Source organism: Gordionus sp. m RMFG-2023, chromosome 1 (genome assembly GCF_954871325.1).
Source record: "Gordionus sp. m RMFG-2023 chromosome 1, tfGorSpeb1-WG-v2, whole genome shotgun sequence".
NCBI lineage: Eukaryota > Metazoa > Nematomorpha > Gordioida > Chordodea > Parachordodidae > Gordionus > Gordionus sp. m RMFG-2023.
In genome coordinates, this window is record NC_088775.1 from 87,427,958 (window position 1) to 87,449,831 (window position 21,874).

A 21,874-nucleotide genomic window follows, 5' to 3' on the forward strand; every position below is an offset into this window, starting at 1 on the left:
AAATCGTAACCTAAGAAATAATAATAAAAAGGATTTATTAATTTAAAACAAATTTAGTTGATCTGTATTTTTATTTTATCTTGAGTTGATTCTCGAAAGATTTATCATAAAAGAGGACTCATTAATTTTAGCTATTCTCCGTATTTCACTCCAAATTATTTTTTGGGCTCGTAGACCATTTTTTTTAAATATAATTTTGAATTTTTAAAATATATGAAGGAATCAAATCTGAAAAAATATTTCGTAATTAGATGGGCTATCATACTCTCTGGGGTCACTCGCGCCTTGAGGGTTATTTTGCTACGCCCCTCTTCGTAGCCCGCCATACCCTTTTATCTATTTTAGAGCCCAAAAAAATTATAGGTAAATGACAACTTAGACACGCTGGATTAAAGTTTTTTTTAAAAAAAACAACTCAGAATTGAATGAAAAATATACTGGATTTCATAACATCCTTCCCACCTCATCAATCATTCACCAATTCAATTTATTGTTGAAAACAAAATTGGATATAACTCGTTATTTCTTCTATTTATTACAATTGGGTACCCGGTCAAAAAAACGGTTAAACATAGTTTTTAGCTTTTTTTTAACTTAAAAAGTCAGCTATTTCGACAGGTTATGTTGTTAAACGGCTCGTTTTGAGCCGATTTTTAAAAACGGCTAACTGAATATTTTAGTCAGGAAAATATTGTCTTCGATAATATATGCTTAGACATCTGTTCGGTTTATGAATAAAATCTTCAGGCTTATGTAATATTTTTCTGGATAAAATATTGAGTTCGCCGTTTTTAAAAATCGGCTCAAAACGACCCGTTTAACAACACTAGTTAAATGGCCACTAATTTTAGCTATTTTTATAGAGAAACAGTCAATCATGGCACATTTGTCGGTTGTGAAATATATTTTTTCTAAATTGCTCTTTATTATTGTTAATATACTTTCTAAAAATTTTTATTTTACTGTTTTGTTTTGGATAATAGCTCAACTCAAAGAATGTTCAACTAAATGAAATGTTTTTAATTGGATGAAATATATTTAAAATTAAAAAACAAAAGATCTAGATTAAGATTAAAAGGAAAGATATGAATTTTATCATTTTTATTAATAATGTCAAATCTGTCAGGCTATATGAATGATTGTAAAGAGACGAATTGAAATTTAAATATATCAGCTGTTGTAAGGGTTATTTTCTTAAGTCGGACATGTGTAAATTTTGACAATAGTTATAATCAATTGTTATTTGATAGTAAACAAACACTATTTATTAATAATTAAATAATATATATATAAATACATCAAAAATAAAATTACTTCTAAAATTACAATCAACTTATTCAAATTCTAACACATTGTTAATGCATAATTTTTTTTTAATTAATAATTATAATGGAATTCAAGGCAGAAGATAAGCCTTATAATAAGCGGGAGCAAACGTCTCCATCAAGGCTTGGCTCATGCGTTGACCACCATCATTTTCGTTCAGGCAAGACTGTTTGAACTTCTCCAAAGTAGCCGAAAATTGCCCTATGGCTTCCCTCAACGAACCGCTGTCATAATTAGTGGTAGCATTTAAATGTTGTTCGGAGGTACCACTCACGATATTGGCGGAGTTACTCTGATACGCGTTGTAATTGGGGTTATTGGGGGGCGTAACATTGGTAATGGCGGTAGCGGAATTGTTATTATATGTCATCGGTTGCTGCATCATTCTAGGTTTTACATCTTCACCTCCCTGAGCCGCGCTTATCGAAAGAATAGAAGGAGAATTTAGAGACGCGAAAACGTTGCTAGACTGGAGGTACAAAGAGATTTAACAATTTAAAAAAGAGAAATTTAAATTTATACTTCTTTAAGAAAAAAGGTATACTTTTTTTTGGAAAAAAAAATATCAAATTATATCATTTTTTTTCTTTTCATATTTATGTGGTCAGGTCAGTATCGATCGTAAATATATCATAAATATTAAACTAAAATTTTTACTAATATTAAAATGGAAATAAAAAAACTTATAAAATGAAATCTGTCAGTTAAAGCCTATAAATATGTCAAAAAAGGGGGGGGGGGTTAAAATTTTAACGGCTAGGTTGAAATGATAAAACGGGTAGTGCGAACCCGACAAAATTTTTGCCCGGGTTCGGTTCGGGGTATAAAAAAAAAGGTGGGTTCGGTTCGGGTTCGGTTCAGGGAAATATTTTTGAACCCGGGTTTGATTCGGTTCGGGTTCAAGAATTTTTGAGTTGATAAAAAAAATTCTATATTTAAATCATAATAAAAAACTAGACATAAATTTGATATAAAAAATAAATTTTTTATTTTATTTATATACAAATATAGTTTAAAATACAAAGCATATAGTCATGTATCAATTTTAAAAATTTTATTTAGACGTATTAGCATAATATCTTCCAAGAGTTGTTCACTCATCCTCGATCTATGTGGTGAAAGAATGAATTTCAAATGTGAAAAAGATCTTTCAACGCTAACCTATGTTAAATGTATTTATATGTGAAAATATGAAAAATTAACTTGGGTTGCAGGAATAGCAAATAAGATTTTAGATAAAATATATAATTCAGGGTGTTCCAGCTTAGCAGACTCCCAAAAATGCAAAATATTTTCCTTCTTATCTAATCTTTTATAATCGCTAAATCCAGTAATTATTGTTCCAATACTTTTCTCAGCAATCGTTGGCCCTCTTTTAAGTATTTTCTCCTGCCTTTCTTTAAGTTGTATCAATTTCTCTAAATCATCTTCTTGTTCAATAACTTCATCGGAACTAATATCATCAGATAAAATCGGCGTTAAGCTTTTAATTCGTCTCCATAAATTGACAAGATGTTTTTTCGCACAAATCTTATCATCATCACAAAGTAATACCTGTATTATTTAAGGATTTATATTGTTTATATTTAAATATTTCATAAAATAACAATTTTAATATAAATCTAAAATAATTAATTTACTAAGCTTTTAATTAACCTTGTATCTTGGGTCCAGGTATATGGCAGCTAAGAGAATTTCGTTCTTTATAAACCTTTCTTCTCTGTTCTTAAGACAAGAATATAGTAATTGAGCAAAATGGTTTGGATTTTTTTCCAGTTCGATGCAGCATCTTAACCATGCTGCATAAAAATCTGTCAGTGTTAACTGTTCAGATTGGAATTGTTTGGTTGCGATTTTTAGCGGTTTTAAAATTTCAACAATCGTTATTATCTTTTTCCAATCTTCAGTCAATAAATAATCAGATTGCTCTGTAAAAAAATCTTCGATATTGGGTTTTAGTAAAATCAGCCTTTCTAACATATCATGGGTTGAATGCCATCTGTGGCAATCTAACACAGGCTTAGGGAGTTTCATATTTTTTAATAACTTTTGGTAAGTAGGATGTCTTAATTTTAAATTTAGGCTCTCTCTTTCAGCTCTACAATTCCAAGAGTCCTCAAATTTATAATGGACTTTGATATAAATTGAATATTTACACCAAGAATTGACCTATCTAGTCGTTGAACTGCATCAACTTTAAACTTATTAATTTTCCTTCTACCTCTCTCGATATTTTGTCTCTAATTGATTGGGCTGTTTTATTAATAGTTCTGGATAAATTTTCTTTGTTTATAACTAAATTGAGCCCAGATAGGAGTGGATTTATAATTCTTTGAAATCCCGAATCTTCAATAATTGATAAAGGCCGGCCATTTACAGTAACAAGTTCTAGTATAGAACTCATCAAATCATTAGATGATATATTTATACTTATATGCTTTTTTGGAAAAAAGGTTTCTATATTAATTTTAGGTTTTTTTGCCAATAACAATTCCTGATATTTGGTTTTTTCATTTAAATAATTTAAATATTCATTGTTGTGATTTCTTTCCAGGTGTCTTTCTAAATTTGACAAGTGATTACCAGACATTTTTACTTTGCAATATGAACATATTGATTTTTTTTCTATTGTATTAAGGGTAAAATGCTTATCAAATATGACTTTATCTTTAATCTTAAATCTATAAAAAGAGAACAATTTTTTTAAATAGCAATGATTTCAGAATTAAAAAAGAGATATTTATAAATTTAATTTCATTTATAATATGCACTTCATTAATATCTTGTAAAAATTAAACTGAACCAAAAATAAATGATTAGCATATATAAATTTTAAAATCATTTTAATAAGTTCACAAAAACTGCCCTACATTTAACAATTTTTAAGTTAGATGTTTAGAATTTTTTAAATTAACAATATAATAATTTTTACTTTGATTTGTTAACCATTTTCTTCTAATTAATAATCTTTAAGAATAATAAGATAAAAATTTAAAAATAAATGGCGTAAATTAATTCAATTGTTTAAAATTTTTTAACACTCCAATAGGAATCGAGAATAAATTTAAAAATGGCATAAATGAATTAAATTGTTTAAAATTTATTAAGACTTCATTTAATTGGAAATTTGAAAATATAATATTTGTATTTACATATATTAATATATGATTTTAAATAATACACTGAACCCGATTGAACCCGGGTTAAAATAAAATTCTTGGGTTCAGTTCGGGGTTTTGAAAATTTTATAAATGGGGTTCAGGTTCGGTTCGGGTTCAGAGTTTTTTCTAAAAACCCGGGTTCACTTCTCCGGGTTCGGTTCGAATCCCTGAATATAAAATTACACTTTTAAGCTGTGTCCAAAATATCAATTTTTTTTTAAAAAAAATATATAGAATCGGTTTGCGTTTATTTATCCGTCGTGTTAATTTTTTTCAACATTAAATCATTTTTTGAGCGCGTTTTTTTTAATTTAAAGTTTAGATTTTTTTGAACGAATCATTTAGAAAAAATATAATAATGTGTCATTATAATTAGATTTGTAATGATTGATTACTTGTTTATCTTGGGAGGAAGTTTCGAATTGGCGCGCTAACACCACTTCGCATTTGAGCAATGTAGTAATAGGGACCCTTGATTAAAATAAAATAAGTATAAAAAAACTAGTTATCTGTAAAATCGTAACTTTGGGTTTGGAAGAAAGAAAAAAATATGATGAGATTAAGATCCAGAATTTAATAAATACGTCGAAATATTTATTTAATTTTTCTACCCTTTTCCATTTAATCACATATATCGTATACCTTTTTTAGCCAAATAGTAATAACCGGAAACCTGCCAAATATCCGATCCGTGTTTGAAAATAAGAAAAATAAAAACCACTAGCCTAAAGATTTGACTATTGCTATAATTGATATTGTTTTTTTATTATAGTTTTTATTACGCGTAATAATTTGACCGTGTAACAACGGCGCAAGCATTTGACTTTGAATCGTATAATTTATAAGACTCCAGGGATGAGTCCTATTTTATTTTATTTTAGAGAATTATTTATCATTTAATATAAAAGGCCGATCTTGAGGCAACATATGATCATTATTTTACTTACTTAATTTTATTGTCAAATTATAATTTTTTGGCCTTTTTCCTATTACTTTTTGGGTTATGAGTTTATTCGTGTGGTTAATATTACTGCGCCTATCCAATGATTATATTCGAAATTTACAAACGAATTGTTCAATTCAAAAAAATTCGAATTGAATAATAAAAATTTTTTTTTAATTATTCGTATATTTTTGAAAATAGTAAATCCATAGAAATTTACAAATATTAAAATTAGCGCCACCGTAATCAAATATTTTATATCAGATTTTGATTTTTACCTTCAAAGATTATGGATGGAAAAATAAGGATTTACTGGCATTTTTAGGAAAAATTTGATTAAAAATCTGGTTTTAATATTTTCGGATACTTGCGTTTATTGATATATTTTTTTTATCGTGTCATTAGTGCCTTTTAGTTAAAAATTTTCCCATTAAATGCAAATATGAATTGTGAGATTATACCATCGAAAGGAGGTGGAATGATGGTCAAATAAAAATTTTGGCCAAAAGTAAATTACCCAAGCTTATTCATTTTGCCCACATAGGGCTGAAAAGGTTTGGACTTTTTATTGACAAAATTTCGAGACTTAGGGTATAAATATTTTGGCTAAGATCTTGATTTAGCCCTATTTTATAAATCGGCCAAATGGGGCTATTTAACAACACTATAAATTTACACATAATTATTACATATATTTTAAACGATATTAATAACTTTTGGAGAATTTTTTTTAAAAAAAAAACAAAATATACTTATTCATTGACGAAAGTTGGTTGGTATTTTTTTATAATAGAAAATATTGAAATTTTTATGACATTGGTTCAAAGATAGATGGTAAATAAAAATCAATATCGGACCGGATCGGTTTTTCAGTGATATAGGATAGGATCGATCAAAAATTTGTGGATCGGCCATGACATAATAATACCTAGACTGACGATGCATTCATTAAAAGTGTACATCAATGAAAACAGCTGGGGAGGCCATTTTGGTTACCCATATCAAAAAATTTTAAACGAAAGGCCAATTTATTCCTATATCTGACGCAAACTTTTTTGAAGAATTGCCTGATCGAGATAATAAGAAAGCAAGTTATCAATTTAATAGTAGTTTTTAACATTAGAATAATTACTATATGGATTACCAAAATGGTGGGTCCGGCTGATTCGCATTCAACGATGCCTTCTAATGCTATGTTATTGAACAAACCTCTTTCTATTACACTAGGTAAATTTATATATATGTATAAAAAATCAGACTTGGTAAACTTATAAAATCCAAAGCAATAATAAGTATATATAGACCTTTTTGGTTATGCTGAAAACGCCGCCATTTAAGAAAATCACGCCGGCGCACCACAGCCAGAGCAGAAATTTCTTTCATATTTTATACCTTTTTATTCTAATAAATGGTCAACATCACTCTTGTAATTTTTTAGTCAATCAGGATTTTGATAAATTTTTATTTTCTACTATTTCAAAATCATAATTATATTGACGTCATAAGAGAATTCAATCAATCAAAAATCTAAAGTTCCAAAAGTTACCATAATTTTACATATTTTTAAAATGGATGTATCTACATTTAACAATTCTATAAATAATTTTAGTATCCTAACTCTGGATAATAAAAAATCCATAGTTTGGAAATTTTTTGCAAAAGAATTAGAGAAATTATTACTGCTCTAAGATATAAAACTGCAGAGGTTGAATTTGAATTCGAGGAATATCAAAGAAAATGTCTAAGTACAATAGATTTAACATCAGACATGTTAGATCTTGACAGCATTGATCCATACCCGGGTACCCGCTTTCAAATTGGCAATTCCAATGATAATAATAACAATAATTCCACGCATATGAAAACCTTAAAATTAAATGTCCCAACATGTTAGCATAGTATATTAATTATGATAGAAAGCATATCTGGATTAAATAAGAATTTAATTAATTATGTTTTGAAAAGAATTGGGAAGCACTTTCTCAAATTATCAAATTATGAATCTGATCTGGTAGAAGAACTATTAGCATTTCTTTCAAAATTTAAAGAAACTGTCGAATTTCTTTCAGTACAAAAAGGGCCTACTTTAAACTTGGCGTTACTTTTTAGAAGTGAAATTGAAACACATTTAATAGTAAATGATAGTGATAGTTCTGAAATTATTTCACTTAAAGAAAATATGCTAAAAAAACCTTGCGTTACGATTTCCGGTTTGTAATCTGCAAGTAATATTATACAAGTATATTCTTTTATTTTTATTTAAAATTATCTAGGTATTAGCTTCTCTTTTAGATCCAAGATTTTAAAAATTGACAATTGTGTCAAAGTATTTAATAGAGCAAAATTGCTCAGCTTCAGAATTTATAATAAAACATTTTAAACTTATAGAGAATGATGATAATCAGGTAGTAAATATAGCTGATGAGGATGAAGATGAATGATTAAATTCAAGTTATTTGACAAAATTGGCAAATACAACAAATATAAATTATGATTCCAAGTTAGATGACTTAGAACAAGAAACACAGTTTTCTTGGAAAACGATATTCACAAGATATGGACGTTCTAAATTTTTTGAGAGAAAAAAAGAGTGAACTTTAAAATCTTTCCGGGCTCGACAAAAAAATTCTTTGCATTCCGGTGACTAGCACACCTAGTGAAAGAGTTTTCTCTACCGCTGGATTGACGTTAAATTCAAGGAGATCATCATTATGTCCCAAAAATTTTAATAAAATAATTATTATATATGATAATTAAAAAAATAACGAAATCGATTTTGGATATAATAAGTATTCTGTCAAATGAATATAAAAAATGCCGAGATATCTGTGGAATAGTGTATATTTATTTGTTTTTTTTTGAAAAATTAATAAGCAATTAAAAAAAATTATATTATAAAAAATTTATAACTAGCGGCTAAAAATCAGGTCAAAGTATATATGTAGCGTCAATGTGTTATTATTTTTTTTATTTCAACTTTAAATTATTTTTTGAAAGCGTTTTTGTTAAATTTTAAAAATCGGATTTTAACTGAAATATCTATCATGTTCGGAATACCTATCTTATGAATTATGCACAAATTTTGCTGTTAACCTTTGAGTCATTTATAATTTATATAAAAAAAATATATTAAAAATGTAATATATATTATATCAAGTTAAGAAGTTCGTAATTGTCTGAAATTCATAGGATAAGAATAGGTAAAAGATCAGATTTTTAAAAAAACGTGCTCAAAAATTGATTTAAAGTTGACAAAATAACACATAGCCGAAAACTCGTCGGTCTAGAATTGGAATGCTCCACTCGACATTTTCAAAAATTTTTGAGTTAGAAGTGGATATTTATTAACTTATTTATTTCTAATATATATATTAAAAATAAAAACTAGATTTAAAAAAGTATTCATTTTTGGTCAAAGTTATCGTCAAAATTGATCATAAACTTTTTCCTACATTTTATTTTAAACTTTAAATGTAGATTTTTTTCCATTTTAAACCTTTGTGCAAGTGGAGCACTACAATTCTAGAGCCGACGATATATTTATTTAATTTTTTCTAAAAAAATAAAAATCATAATATTACTTTTTAGTATTTGGGCTATTATTCGATAAAATATCCAAAAGTGCCTTGAGTTTCACTATCTCCTTTTTTTGATCTATTTTTTTTAGAAAAATATTAAAAAATAATAAATTGAGTTGACAAAATCTTAAAATGAAATGAGCAAAAATCTTTGAAGATGAATAAAAATTAAATTATATTTGGACAAGTCTGGAATGTCCACAAAAAATACGATTCGCAAACTTTTTGGAAAAAAAAGTAATAATATAAGCTTTTAAAATAAAAAAATATGTCCAAAATAATATTTAGAAATTTAATTTCAATAAGAAATTATTAAAATAATTTCCAATTTAAAAAAAAAGGATTTTTGGACCTACCCTAAAAAAAATAAGGGGGAAAAAATATGATTTTTTAACCAATTAAAAAAAAATTTATGCATAAAAATGACAAATGATATGATACTTTATAAAAAATATTTTTTTCTTACAAAGGGAAAGATTTGAAATTTTGAGAAATATTTTACCAAAAATCCCGCTTATAAGATCAATCTCGAAATGATCTTCAAGGATCAAAAATATTTGATTTTATTTGTTAAACCCCAGCCCCCTAATTAAATACTAAAAGACGAAGCATTAAAAGATTTTACCATCTTCTTTCTCTATTTTAAATATCAATTTTCTCAGTGGTTCTACGTATTTGGAAAGTTGTTTTAGTTTAGTAGCGTATTCCATATCCTCGAGGGGCATTTTATTATTATCCATAGTGATGGAATTGAAGGGTGACATAGCTCCTCCGCCCATCTGTCTCGCATTTTCGTTAATATTGGCTTAAGTTGGTTAATAAATAAATGATAAAAAAATATATTTTTGACACTCATCAAATTTTGAATGATTGGTAGTAATTTTAAAACCAGGGATCCAAACCAAAGCGAATACCGGTTCGGGTAGGTTCATACCTATTATCGCTTCGGTTAGAACCTATAAAAACGAGTTTGAACATTTTTTATTTATACAAACTTATATGAATTGAAAAGGAATGACAAAATAATGAAGAAGAATTGGGAACGATCAAAGTAGTGGATAATTAACGGAAAATTTTTGATGAGAATTTGGGGTATCTCAGAAATTATGAAGTGGGTATTAAATTAAAGGAGGGCTGTGTGCCGAAATTTTTGTGCGTTGCGATGAATACCGTTTGAGCGGCTAAAAAAGGTGCAAATTGAGTTAGATCAATGGGTAGAGAAGGGTAACCCCGTTGGTGCCGGTGAAGGCTGGCAGAAAACTCAGATTGTGCGTAGATTTCTGGGTGTCTGAAGTGGTAATTAAATGAGTTGGATAGAGTTAAAAGGTGGAAAGGAAGGAATTCACAACGGAACAAGTTACGGAAGGGGGTGTAAACCTGGGAGGTTGAGAGGCGGTCTTGAAGCGTTGAAGGATAATTGAGGAAGGGTTTTTTTAAAGATAATAAAAAAAAGGGTGAATAAATTACCAATTAACAGACACTCTACAGTCAAAGATAACATCCGGAGGTACGGTGGAATGACCAAACCAAAGATCAGATATGGATAGGTATGTTCAGCAAAAGTGCAATCTATGAACATGGTTATGCTCAATATAAGTGCAATCTATGAAGGTGGTTATGTTCAGCATCGAGGCAATCGATATTATTGAGGCGAAGAGGATCTGCAACTAGTCATCTGCCTCGGGACTAATTTTTCAAGCCTGACCAAGCCCTAAAAATAATTTGTCCACCCAGCCCGAATTTACTTTAAATATGGAAAAATTTAATATACAAAAAAAAAATAGCACCTTGTTTCTTGCGAGAATTTTAAAATATATCAATTTATTTGAAAAAAATGTAATGTTAATATATTTAAAAATTTAAGCCTGGCCCGGCCCAAATTTTTTAAAAAATATTAGACCCAACCCAGCCTGAACCGAAATTATATTTAAAAAATTGACCCCGACACAGCCCAAAGGACCATGGCACAAAAAATGAGGAGACTCACGTAATTAAAGAGCCAGCAATACTAATATGTTTGTGATGGAGGGCAAGCTCTGGGAAGGAACAATGTAGAAAAAATTATTATCGAAAGTGACCAGAGTAGGTAACCATATTATGAGATGGGAGCAAAGGCACTGACCAATGGGGAAGGTGGAAGTGAGACATTTGGATTTCAATTAACGAGGGCTTGATGGATATTCATTTTGTCGTGATATATATATATTTATTTTCGATTATCATGAGCAATCATTCTTTCATTTACATTTTTTTTAGTTTTGTAAATAAATGAAAATTTAGCAATCATAAAATTGTCGGTAAGTGGGAAACATTGTGAGCCATTATTTAATCTATCATTTTTTAAATTTTTTTATGTTAAAAAAAAAATATTATTTTTTAAAAGGAAACAGAAATAAGTCATAGGGAAGAAAATAATTATTTTTAAGGGTCGGGAATTTTGAAAAATATTTTTTCATATTTTTAATCACTATAATTTCCATTTTTCTTTTAAATCTTTTTTTAGTCATCTTTTATAAAATTTACCTATCAATTTTTTTTATTAATCTTTGTACTTTTCATAAATTTCCTTATATTTTTGTCATTTTTTATAAAATTTCCCTAATTTTTTATTAAACTTTGTACTTTTCATAAATTTACTTATATTTTTGTCATTTTTTTAAATTTTTGTTTTTGTTAATTAGATCACTAATTAGTAAGTTAAATATAAGGGGGGAGGGGAGATAAAGAGTTCCTGTTTAATACCGCATTTTATTTTAAAAATAAGGAGATGTTATAAATTATTGTGTTTGATGTTAATGATACTAAATATTCGTAGATTTGACATGATGATTTATATTAAATGAGTATTGATATTGATATTTGAAGAGTATCTATATTCCATATTGAGTGGTTAATGGAATCGAAGGCTTTGGAGATATCGATGAAAATAATATAAGTATCGGTTATATGGTAACTTTTTCTCTAGTCTAATTTTTAGGGCTGTTATTAGTTCTATAGTGTTGCGACCTCTAAAGGAAGCAATGGAGTTATGAGTATTATTATCAATATCTTATAAGTTAAAGATGAAGTTAGTGAGAATTTTATAATATGGAGAGGTGAGAGTGATACTTCTATAATGGGTATTGAAGATAGGGTTCGAGGTTTTGGGTAGATTAATGATTGCAAATTTACACCAATCAAGGGGGATAATAACTTTATTCCAAATATAGTTTAAGGTTGAAAATGATAGATCAGTATTAGTATCAGGAAATATTTTTAACATTTCGTTATATGTATGCTTTGTGATTTTATAGTTTTTCTATAATTGTGATAAAGTCGTTTTTATTTAAGGTCAAAAGGAGGAGTTGTTATAAGTTGATTGTGAAGTTAGTGATTTATGATGAGGAATTTTATTATTGAAAATAGATCTGTTATGATCGAAAAAGATATTTAAATGATCTTCAGGGAGTTTTTTTTATTATAAGGCGATCAACTTTCAGATTTTTAATTTTTTTTATCATTAGATGAGGTTATAAATTTTAAAGTTTTGAAGGCATATAAGTCATTTGAGTGTTTAAATCTGTGATGTGATTGAGTTTGTTTGTAAGATAATTACGTTTATCTTTCCTAATGGATTTTTTAATTTTCGTTTAGTTTGATTTTAACATGTTGTTTTTTTTTCTTTGTTTTTTTTTAAAATATTTTTATTTAGTAAGGAATTAATTAGATTAGTAGTATTTGAGCTAATCCAATCAGGATAAATTGTTTTGATATTTAAATGGAGGTTAGCCGAGTTCATAATTGAATTATGGATTATGTTCCAAGAATTATTAATATTAATTAGTTTAAGGTTATTATGATAATCATTGGCTAGAGATGGAATGTTTAGATTATTGATATTGTAATTTTAATTTGATGGTGGAGGTGGTTGTTTTGATTTAGAAATTTCTTAAAACTATAGGTTTAATGAAAAGGTATAGGTCTGTGATCTGATAGGAAGTCTATTTCATTTAGAAACAGTAATGTTTTGAATATAGAAATTCATTTTGATACTGGTAAGAAAAAAAAATCCAATTGACTTTTATATGATGAGTTGGGTTTATACAGTATGCAAAATAAATATTATTTTTTTGTTTAAAAAAAACTGTTTGTTATTTTAAGATTGAATTTTTTTTTACAAGTTTCAATAACTTGTTTAGCAATGTTATTGGTTTTTTGGTTCAAAGTAGCAAAACCTATATTATATTGTTGATGTTTTCATTGCCAATTTTCATGTTAAAATCACCACCAATAATAATGAAATGATTTGTATTAGTTTGTTTAAGATGACTATTAGAGAGGTTGTAAATTTTGGGTAAACAGTGGAATTAGCAGGAGCACAAATATTTATAAGATGTATGTTTTTGCCTTTAGTTTTTACAGTTATGCAAGCAATTCTGTCATTTATAGGAGTAAAGTTTGTTGTGAATTTTAAAATGTCATAATGAATGATACGCCATTATGGTTATTAGAAGAACTTGAAGTAAAGATTGTGTAACCTCTTAGTTTTTTTTCTTATGTTTCTATTAATTAAAGTTTTTCCTGTGTCATTAACATTTAACATAAATTGGCAATTAAAACATCAACAATATCATAGGCTTTGCTGCTCTAAACCAAAATACAAATCAAAATAGTAAAAAGATTATTGAAACCGGTAAGAAATTTAACCTTAGGTTATAATTAACACTTTTTTTAAACAAAAAAACAATAATTATTTTACTTATTTCAAACCCAATTCATTATACAAAAGTAAACCAGATTTTTTTCTCACTAGTATTAAAATGAATTTTTTTATTCAAAATATTATAATTCTCAATGAGATAGATTTCTTATCAGACCATCGTCCTATTGGTCTACAACTTTTCATTAAACTCTCATTATTAAGAAATCTTAATATTGCCAATTCAAAAAAATCTATACCTTCCACACCAAAAAAAAAATATAATATCAATAATTTAAATATCCAAACATTAGCTAATAAATATCATTCAAGTCTCAAATCAATCAATAATAACAATTCATGGAACAATATTCAAAATTCCATTATCAATTCTGCGAATCTTCACTTAAATATTAAAACCATTTACCCTGATTGGCTAAGTCCTCATACTTCCAACCTAATCAACACCCAATAAAAACATAAAAAAACAAACTAGAAAAAAAGAACATATTAAAACCACACTTAAAATTATTAAAAAATCAATAAGAAGAGATAAAAGAAATTTTCTTAAAAATAGAATCAATAATATCTCTGAATTTAAACGTAATAACGATCTATATAATGCGTTTAAAACATTAAAATTCATCACTTCTTCCAATGATAAAAAAATTAATAACTTGAAAATTCGTAAAATTATTATAAAAAATCCTTTCATCAATTAAACATTTTCGATCATTATAGATCACTTTTTAATAATAAATTTCTCTGTCCCTCTTCCTTATCTTCATCTCAACTTATTACTACTCCCCCCTTCCCCCTCAACAAAAATGATTTTATTAATATTATAAGAAATCTAAAAAAACATAAATCACCTTATGATAATATTCATAATGAAATATTAAAAATATTTCCAAATACTATCACCAATATTATCTTTCCTACTTTAAATACTATATGGAATACAACAATCCTACCTACAAATAGGTGTAAATCCACCATTATTAACCTACCTAAATTCCCAAACCCTTCCTCAATCCATGATTATAGAGGCATCACTCTTTCTTCTCCTTTTTACAAAATATTTACTACATTTATCTTCAATCTTATTTCTAAAGATATTAACAAAAATATTCGCAATTCCATTGTGTCCTTCAGACCAGGGCAAATACTATTGAACTAATTTCTTCACTTAAAATAAGATTGGAGAAAGCACATATTTATAAAACCAATACATATATTATTTTTATTGATATTTCAAAAGCCTTCGATTCCATAAAACATCAATACTTTGGAATATCCTCTTTAAATATAATATTAACATTCATCTTATCAAAATTATTATGTATATTTATGAAAATAGTTTTGTTAATATTAAACATAATAACTTATCCTCACCTTACTTTAAACTTTTTCTCCTTCCCTTTTTAATTTATTAATTAGTGATATCATTTATTCTTGCAATTTTCACAATGTTGATTGGCTCTGTTACGCGGACGATATCTGTATTATTACCGAAGATTTTAATTTTATACTAATAATATTTTTACGAAAATCTCCTTAGTTCTCCTTCAAATGAATCTTAAAATTAATTTTAATAAAACTAAAATACTCTCTACATCCCCCCTAGATCTTAATCTTAAATTTAATAACAATAATATTATTTTTAATAAATCCCTTAATTATTTAGGCATTATTATTGACTATAAAGGCTCAATTAAACCGGACATATCTTCTAAATTTACTAAAGCTACAAATAATTTTTCATCATTTTTAGAGTATTCATTATTTGAATAATATTTGTTATACAATATAGCTCATTTATATTTAATGATATATATAAAAGGTCATCTAAATTGAATAATTATAGAATAGCATATATATACAAGAATTGAAAATAAAAAGTTACCATTGAGTATATATTATGAGGTTTCTTCAAGTTATAAAAATATTTTTAAAGTTTAAAAAGAGATTTCTTTCAGGGATGTAACCCGGACCCTTTTTAAAAGTGGAGGGTCCAAGGGTTCTAATTGTCATAAAAAATTTTAAAAATAATAATATTTTTTCAAAAAATAATATAAATTTTATTAACTGTTTTGTGGAATCATTTATTTTATCTTCGCGTTTTTCTTTCAATTTTCTTCCTGGACTTCCATTTTAATTAGAGATTGATATCATAAATTATTTTCTAGTGTAATATTATTTTATTATGTAAATTTATTAATATGCTATGTTATAGAAATACGTTGATTATTTTGAAAGTGAATTGTTTTGTAGTACAATAAATAATATTTTAATTTAAATGATAATGATATTGCACAACACGTTGGTCCTCAGTTTGTATGATGCTAGAACTATTATTAAGTTTGAAAGATTTCTGTAATGATTTTATTATAGGAGCATGTGAAGTCATTTTGTTGGAAGATGATTGATGCCAAATAAAGGACCTTACTAGTGTATTAGTTCCTTTTAGGGCTGTGCCGATCCACACTTTTTAATCACCGATCCTATATTTTTTGATATTGTTTCAAACCCGATCCGATATTTATACTGATTTTTAATCACTCCCGTTTAGACCAAATGTAATTAAGAAATAAATATTTTTTATGCAAAAAATCGAATTATGAATTTAATTTAATTTTTTTATTTCTACATTGAAGACTATAATAAAAAAAATATATATTTAATAATATGTCCATTTTATGTTGGTATGAATTATAAAATTGTAATATTTAATATATAAAATTAATAATATATTAGATTTTTTTAATAAATATGAGAGCCTCCAGATTTTCTGGGAATGAGCTTCTATGATATGGACTATCTATATCTCTTGCCGTACTGAAGGTAGACTCAGATGATTACACAAATAACGCATTTTGCAAAATTATCTTTGTCTTTTGTAAAATATTTCCATAATTATACCATATTTAAAAAAAATCTTTTATTTAAAGTATAAATAAAAAATATGCCGTTATTTAAAAAGATTTAAAATAAATGAAACTTTGGATGTTTCTTTTTATTTTTATAAAAAAAACTTTTAAAATACTATAAATCTATTTTAAAAAAGATATAAAATTTAAAAAAAGAAATAAAATTTAAAAAAATTATTTAGAAAATATTATAATAATGTATATTAAATATACATAACATAAAATAAAATAACAAAAAAAAAGAAAAGAAAAGAAAAGTAAAAAGATTGGATCAGTTTTATGACAGGTATCGGCCCGATCCAATATTTAATATCGGCACAGCCCTAGTTCCTTTAAAAATAACAATTTTAAGATTACAACCTGAACAATTAAGTTTATTAGATGCCAATTAGATTTAGAAAAATTTAGTCCTTTTTATACGAAATATGAGAAAACATGAAAATTCAAGAGCAACAATATTTGCAAAATAGTGTTGTATACGCTTCTATATATTTAGACCCTCGATATCAAGTTTTATTGAGTATTGAGCAAAAACAAATGGCCAAAGACCATCTTAAGGATTTATGGCATAAGTGAAACTCCATTATTTACAATATATTGGAGGCTACAACAATACCTAGTGGTTGTAGTGATAATAATAATAATGATAGCAACATTGATGATCCTGAAATTTTACTTTTAGATAAAGAAAAAAAAATCAAATTATCATCAGATAGAAATCAGGATCAAAAAATGCCTATTACATCTTTAATAGTAAAGTTCTCAGAAGTTAAGATAATAAATAAGGATATAAATATTTTAAAATTTTGGAAAGAAAATTCTTCAATATAACCAGAATTATATATCTTATCTAGAATCTTCATGGCTGTACTGGCGATACAATACAATAATTTTATAAAGATAACTCTCTATTTTAGGTAAGGGTAGAAAGTGAACTTTTATCTTTGAAATATATATTGCAGAGACCTGCAGAGGTACGAGGTACCATTTGTACGGCCCGGCCCAGATTAAAAAATTTTCGGCCCAGCCCGGATTTTTTTTCCAAAAATTTTTACGCTCAGGCCCAGCCTGGGTTTAAAAATTTTAGGCCCGGCCAGAATATTTAAAAAAAAAAATTGGGGGCCCGGCCTGGCTTAGATTTAAAAAAAAAAAATTTTTTAGGCCCGGCTTGGAATTTTTAAAAATTATATTCGACCTGGTATATTCAAAAAATTCATTATTTCATATTTTATCATATTTTTTGGCAAGTATTATTATTTAATAAGCAAGTATATTAGCTAATGTTGTTAAACGGCTCGTTTTGATTTTTAAAAAGGGCTAACTCAATATTTTTGCCAGAAAAATATTGACTAAGCCTCAAAATTTCGATACTATATGTCTAGACCTTTGCTCCTTTTATGAGCAAAATTTTCAGGCTTGCATAAAATTTTTCTGGATAAAAAACTTAGTTAGCCGTTTTTAAAAATCGGCTCAAAACGAGCCATTTAACAACACTGAATTTTTTTTTATTATTCTAAACAGATATTATATTACAAATCCTATGTATTTATAAAAAAAATAAAAATAATATTTTTAATAAAAAATATAACATATATATTATATATTATATAATAATGTATTTAATCCTTTGCGTATTTATTCCATGGCAGGAAAACTATAATTTTATTATGTAATAGATAACTATGAGTGTTAGCTAGTGTTAACTTTCACCAAACATTATATTAAACATAACTATATATAATCATTAAAACCATATCTAATTGACGAATATAATAATTCATGTTGTATAATTTTTTTTAAAAAATACGGCCCGGCCCTGCCCAGGTTTTTAAAAAAAACTTTCAGGCCTGGCCCGTTAATATTTTAAAAATTTAAAATATGGCCCAGCCCTAGTACCCATGCCTGCAGGTCTCTGATATATTGTCTACTTTATGTGGAAATATCAAGGATGATATTATAGAAGATATTATGATTATGCGAGAATAAAAAATTTAAAACATTTTTAAATTTTTCATTTATAAATTATGAATATATATTGAAATATAATAATAAATGAATAAAAAATAATCTTATTTTGAGTCATTATTTTTATGTTCCCTGAACCAGGACCCAAACCCTAAACCTGGGTCCTTTCAAATTTTATTCCTGTACGTGAACCCAGACCCTTTTTTTTGTCGAAGGGTTCACACACATCCCTGTTTTCTTTCCTAAAAATGGGATGGTTTAAAAATTTTTATTAAAGGCCTGAGTAAACTTTTAAATTTAACAGATCCTGCCTGATTTTTCATAAAATCTCTGCAGGTCAGGTCAAATTAAAAATAATTATAATGGGCTAAAGGTTTGTTAAATTTTCTAAATAACTATAATGGGCTTGGTCTGAAAATAATTGCTGGTTGGGCCAGGAATTTTGTGCATAAATTCTCAATGGACAATAGCTGATTAAGATAATGAATATCTTTTATTATAACCAATAATATTTTATGGCTATATAATATGGGCTTTCATATAGATATAACAAAATTTAAAAGCAATACAACATTAAGTAGTAAAGATTTGAGATATAATTTCAAAATATAATCCAAGTATTAAAAGCCAAATAAATAATTATACTTTTCAACAATGGTGATGAAATTTGATATGAAGAATTCAATGGTGTTCCAACCATATTCATTGGAGATAGCCTGTAAAAAGGTAATAAGTTAATGAATATTATAACTTGACTAACCCAATAGATGTTAAAGGTGATTGAATTTCTAATTGTGATTGCATTAACTAATAAAAATTATAAAATGATAATATATATAAATTTATATTGTAACTGGACTGTTCCTTATAGGCTGATAAAAATTCATATTTTGTGCATTTTCATTAACATTTGAGTTATAAACCAAAGGATTTTGAATATAATTGTTCTATTATTAATATTTAATTTTTTTAAAACGGCATTGAATTATAACTTGGGTCATAGTAGGGTAATAAATAGGTCGTTTTCCGCCTATATTATGTGTATGAATGTTTTGGGATATATTTGCTTGATTTAATGGTGAAACTGAAGAGAACCCCATTCTATTTTGGGGTGGCCTAGGATTAAAGTGCTGTGATTGTGATGGATCATAATTGTTTCTTATCATATCGAAAAGGTAAACAGAATTGTCCGAAATTAAGTGATTGACAGGGAGATATGTATAATATTCGTATAGTACGCTCAATGTATGTCATTGAGTACGCCTTTACTATTTTTAAGTTATAATTAGGTATTTTGTCGCTTAACTTTTCGCCAAATTTCGCTTAAGCTTAAAATTTATATGCTTAATATCTTAAGCTTATTGCTCAATTTATAATTTTTAAATATTATATTATTTTGGAAATAATTTTTTCAAATATATTTTTATCAATAACTGTTGGCAATTATTAATTATAGCTCTTAGGATAAAAAAAAGATACAAAGTAAAATATGAATTATTATTTTATAAAGTTCTTTAAAGAAGTGAACAAACTATTGCAATTAGTTTATAAATAATTATATAGTTTATGATGTGTTTTATTTGGTCCTCTACCTTCTATGAATGATGAAATAGTTTTACATTTGATATTTATAAAATTGTTTTTCAATTAATATATAAAAAATTGTTTACATTTAATATTTATAGAATTGTTTTGTATTTAAGATTATAAAATTTTATTTACATTTAATATTGATATTAAAGATTATATTTTCTTCATTTGTATGATTATTTAATGAAATTATATATGTATATTGGGTATCAATGTTTGTTATTATATATTATCTTTTATTATGAAAATATGACTTCACATTAATTCATTATTTGATATATAAGATTTTTAAAAAAGTCATTGTAAGATTTTATTTAATTTTAATAAATAATTTAATATGAAAAATGGAGTAGAATTTGTAATATTAATATATAAGAGGTAGATTGAAACTTAAAGCTAAAATATGAGATTATTAGATACCTATTTATCAACATTAGTTTCACATACTTCTCAAAATAAAACACTAATCATATCTTAAATAAAATTTACCCAACTTACTGATATAAGATTTTTTATAATGAATAAAATTAATAGAGACTCCTTCTAGATCTAATATAAAGCCAGCTATTTATGAAACTTTGCAATTGTGGAATGGATAGATTGCAATATTTTGGTTACCATGTAACAATTCCATTATAAATCTCCCACTCAAACTTAGAGGGTCCATTTTGACAGTCATTTTAGCTTATTTGCTTTTACATTTTTTAATAATAGTAATTGCGGAGCGTAATCGATACTGAAATTATACTGTAGTTCTCGGGTATAGACTGTTTTTCTGCCCCACTCCTTTTTAATAAGCCTATGGAGTAAGTAACATTTTTCGGTGTTGCGCTTACATATACGTGCGGCTTGCCCACAAACGTGTGGAAGGCCCTTCATATTTTTACATTTACACCCAAATTAAATTAATTCCAATTAGATGGAAATGAGGAAAACCTAGCGTAGCTCTGTTGAACCTTGCAAAGCTAGAGGGCAAAAGCACACGTATGAAATTATATAAAAAATATTACATTTTTTTCCGGTATTGAATATGCACTTGTATACTGATGGTTTTGGTATCAACCTTTATCAGATGATCTCCCAAGTTTATTTTTTCTAATAAGTTTGTGTCTAAATTACTGTAACCTAGTCCTAATTTTATTTCTCTTATAAGCTTTTATGAATCAAGACGATTAAATTTATAGTTTATCATGAAATTATTTTATATTCTATATATTTAATCTCATATAAATTATATATTGATTTTGGTTCCTATAGATTTACTATTTTAACAACTACCTTATTAATTTTGGAATTAATTTACCTACATTGTAATATATCTATACTTATTAGGCTAAGTACATTTAATCCGATGTCATCTATATAAAAAATTTCCATCTTTTTTGATCTATTCTTTTCATGCCTTAACCAAGGCCAATCAGTTTTAATATAAATAGATTTTGTTACTTATGGTATAAACTCTAGCAACTCCTTTATACTTTTGCATGTTAAATCATAAGAAAGTAGAAAATATAAATATAGACTATCAAGGATAATCTACATTAAATTATTTTATCTTATACATATAAAATTCAAATTGAATTTGTTATATTCAATAAAATATAGACTATTAAGGTTAGAGTATTGTTGGATTATGCAAAGTATATTTATGGAACAAAGATAATTTAAATGATGGATTTTATTTTATGTGTTTATTTCTGCGA

General features: G+C 26.5%; 1 protein-coding gene across 1 annotated transcript; it reads right to left on the reverse strand.

Annotated features, from left to right (window-relative positions):
• Nucleotides 1-1,305: 1,305 nt before the first annotated feature.
• On the reverse strand, nt 1,306-19,787 carry LOC135931624 (mediator of RNA polymerase II transcription subunit 15-like). The gene is made up of 8 exons (XM_065468860.1): nt 19,574-19,787; nt 19,436-19,528; nt 19,342-19,388; nt 19,227-19,297; nt 9,634-9,813; nt 9,012-9,084; nt 4,883-4,958; nt 1,306-1,795 (listed from the first exon to the last, which is right to left on the reverse strand). The coding sequence occupies exons 1-8, from the start codon at nt 19,745-19,747 to the stop codon at nt 1,397-1,399; spliced, it is 1,113 nt and encodes a 370-aa protein (XP_065324932.1). The 5' UTR covers nt 19,748-19,787; the 3' UTR covers nt 1,306-1,396.
• Nucleotides 19,788-21,874: the final 2,087 nt, after the last annotated feature.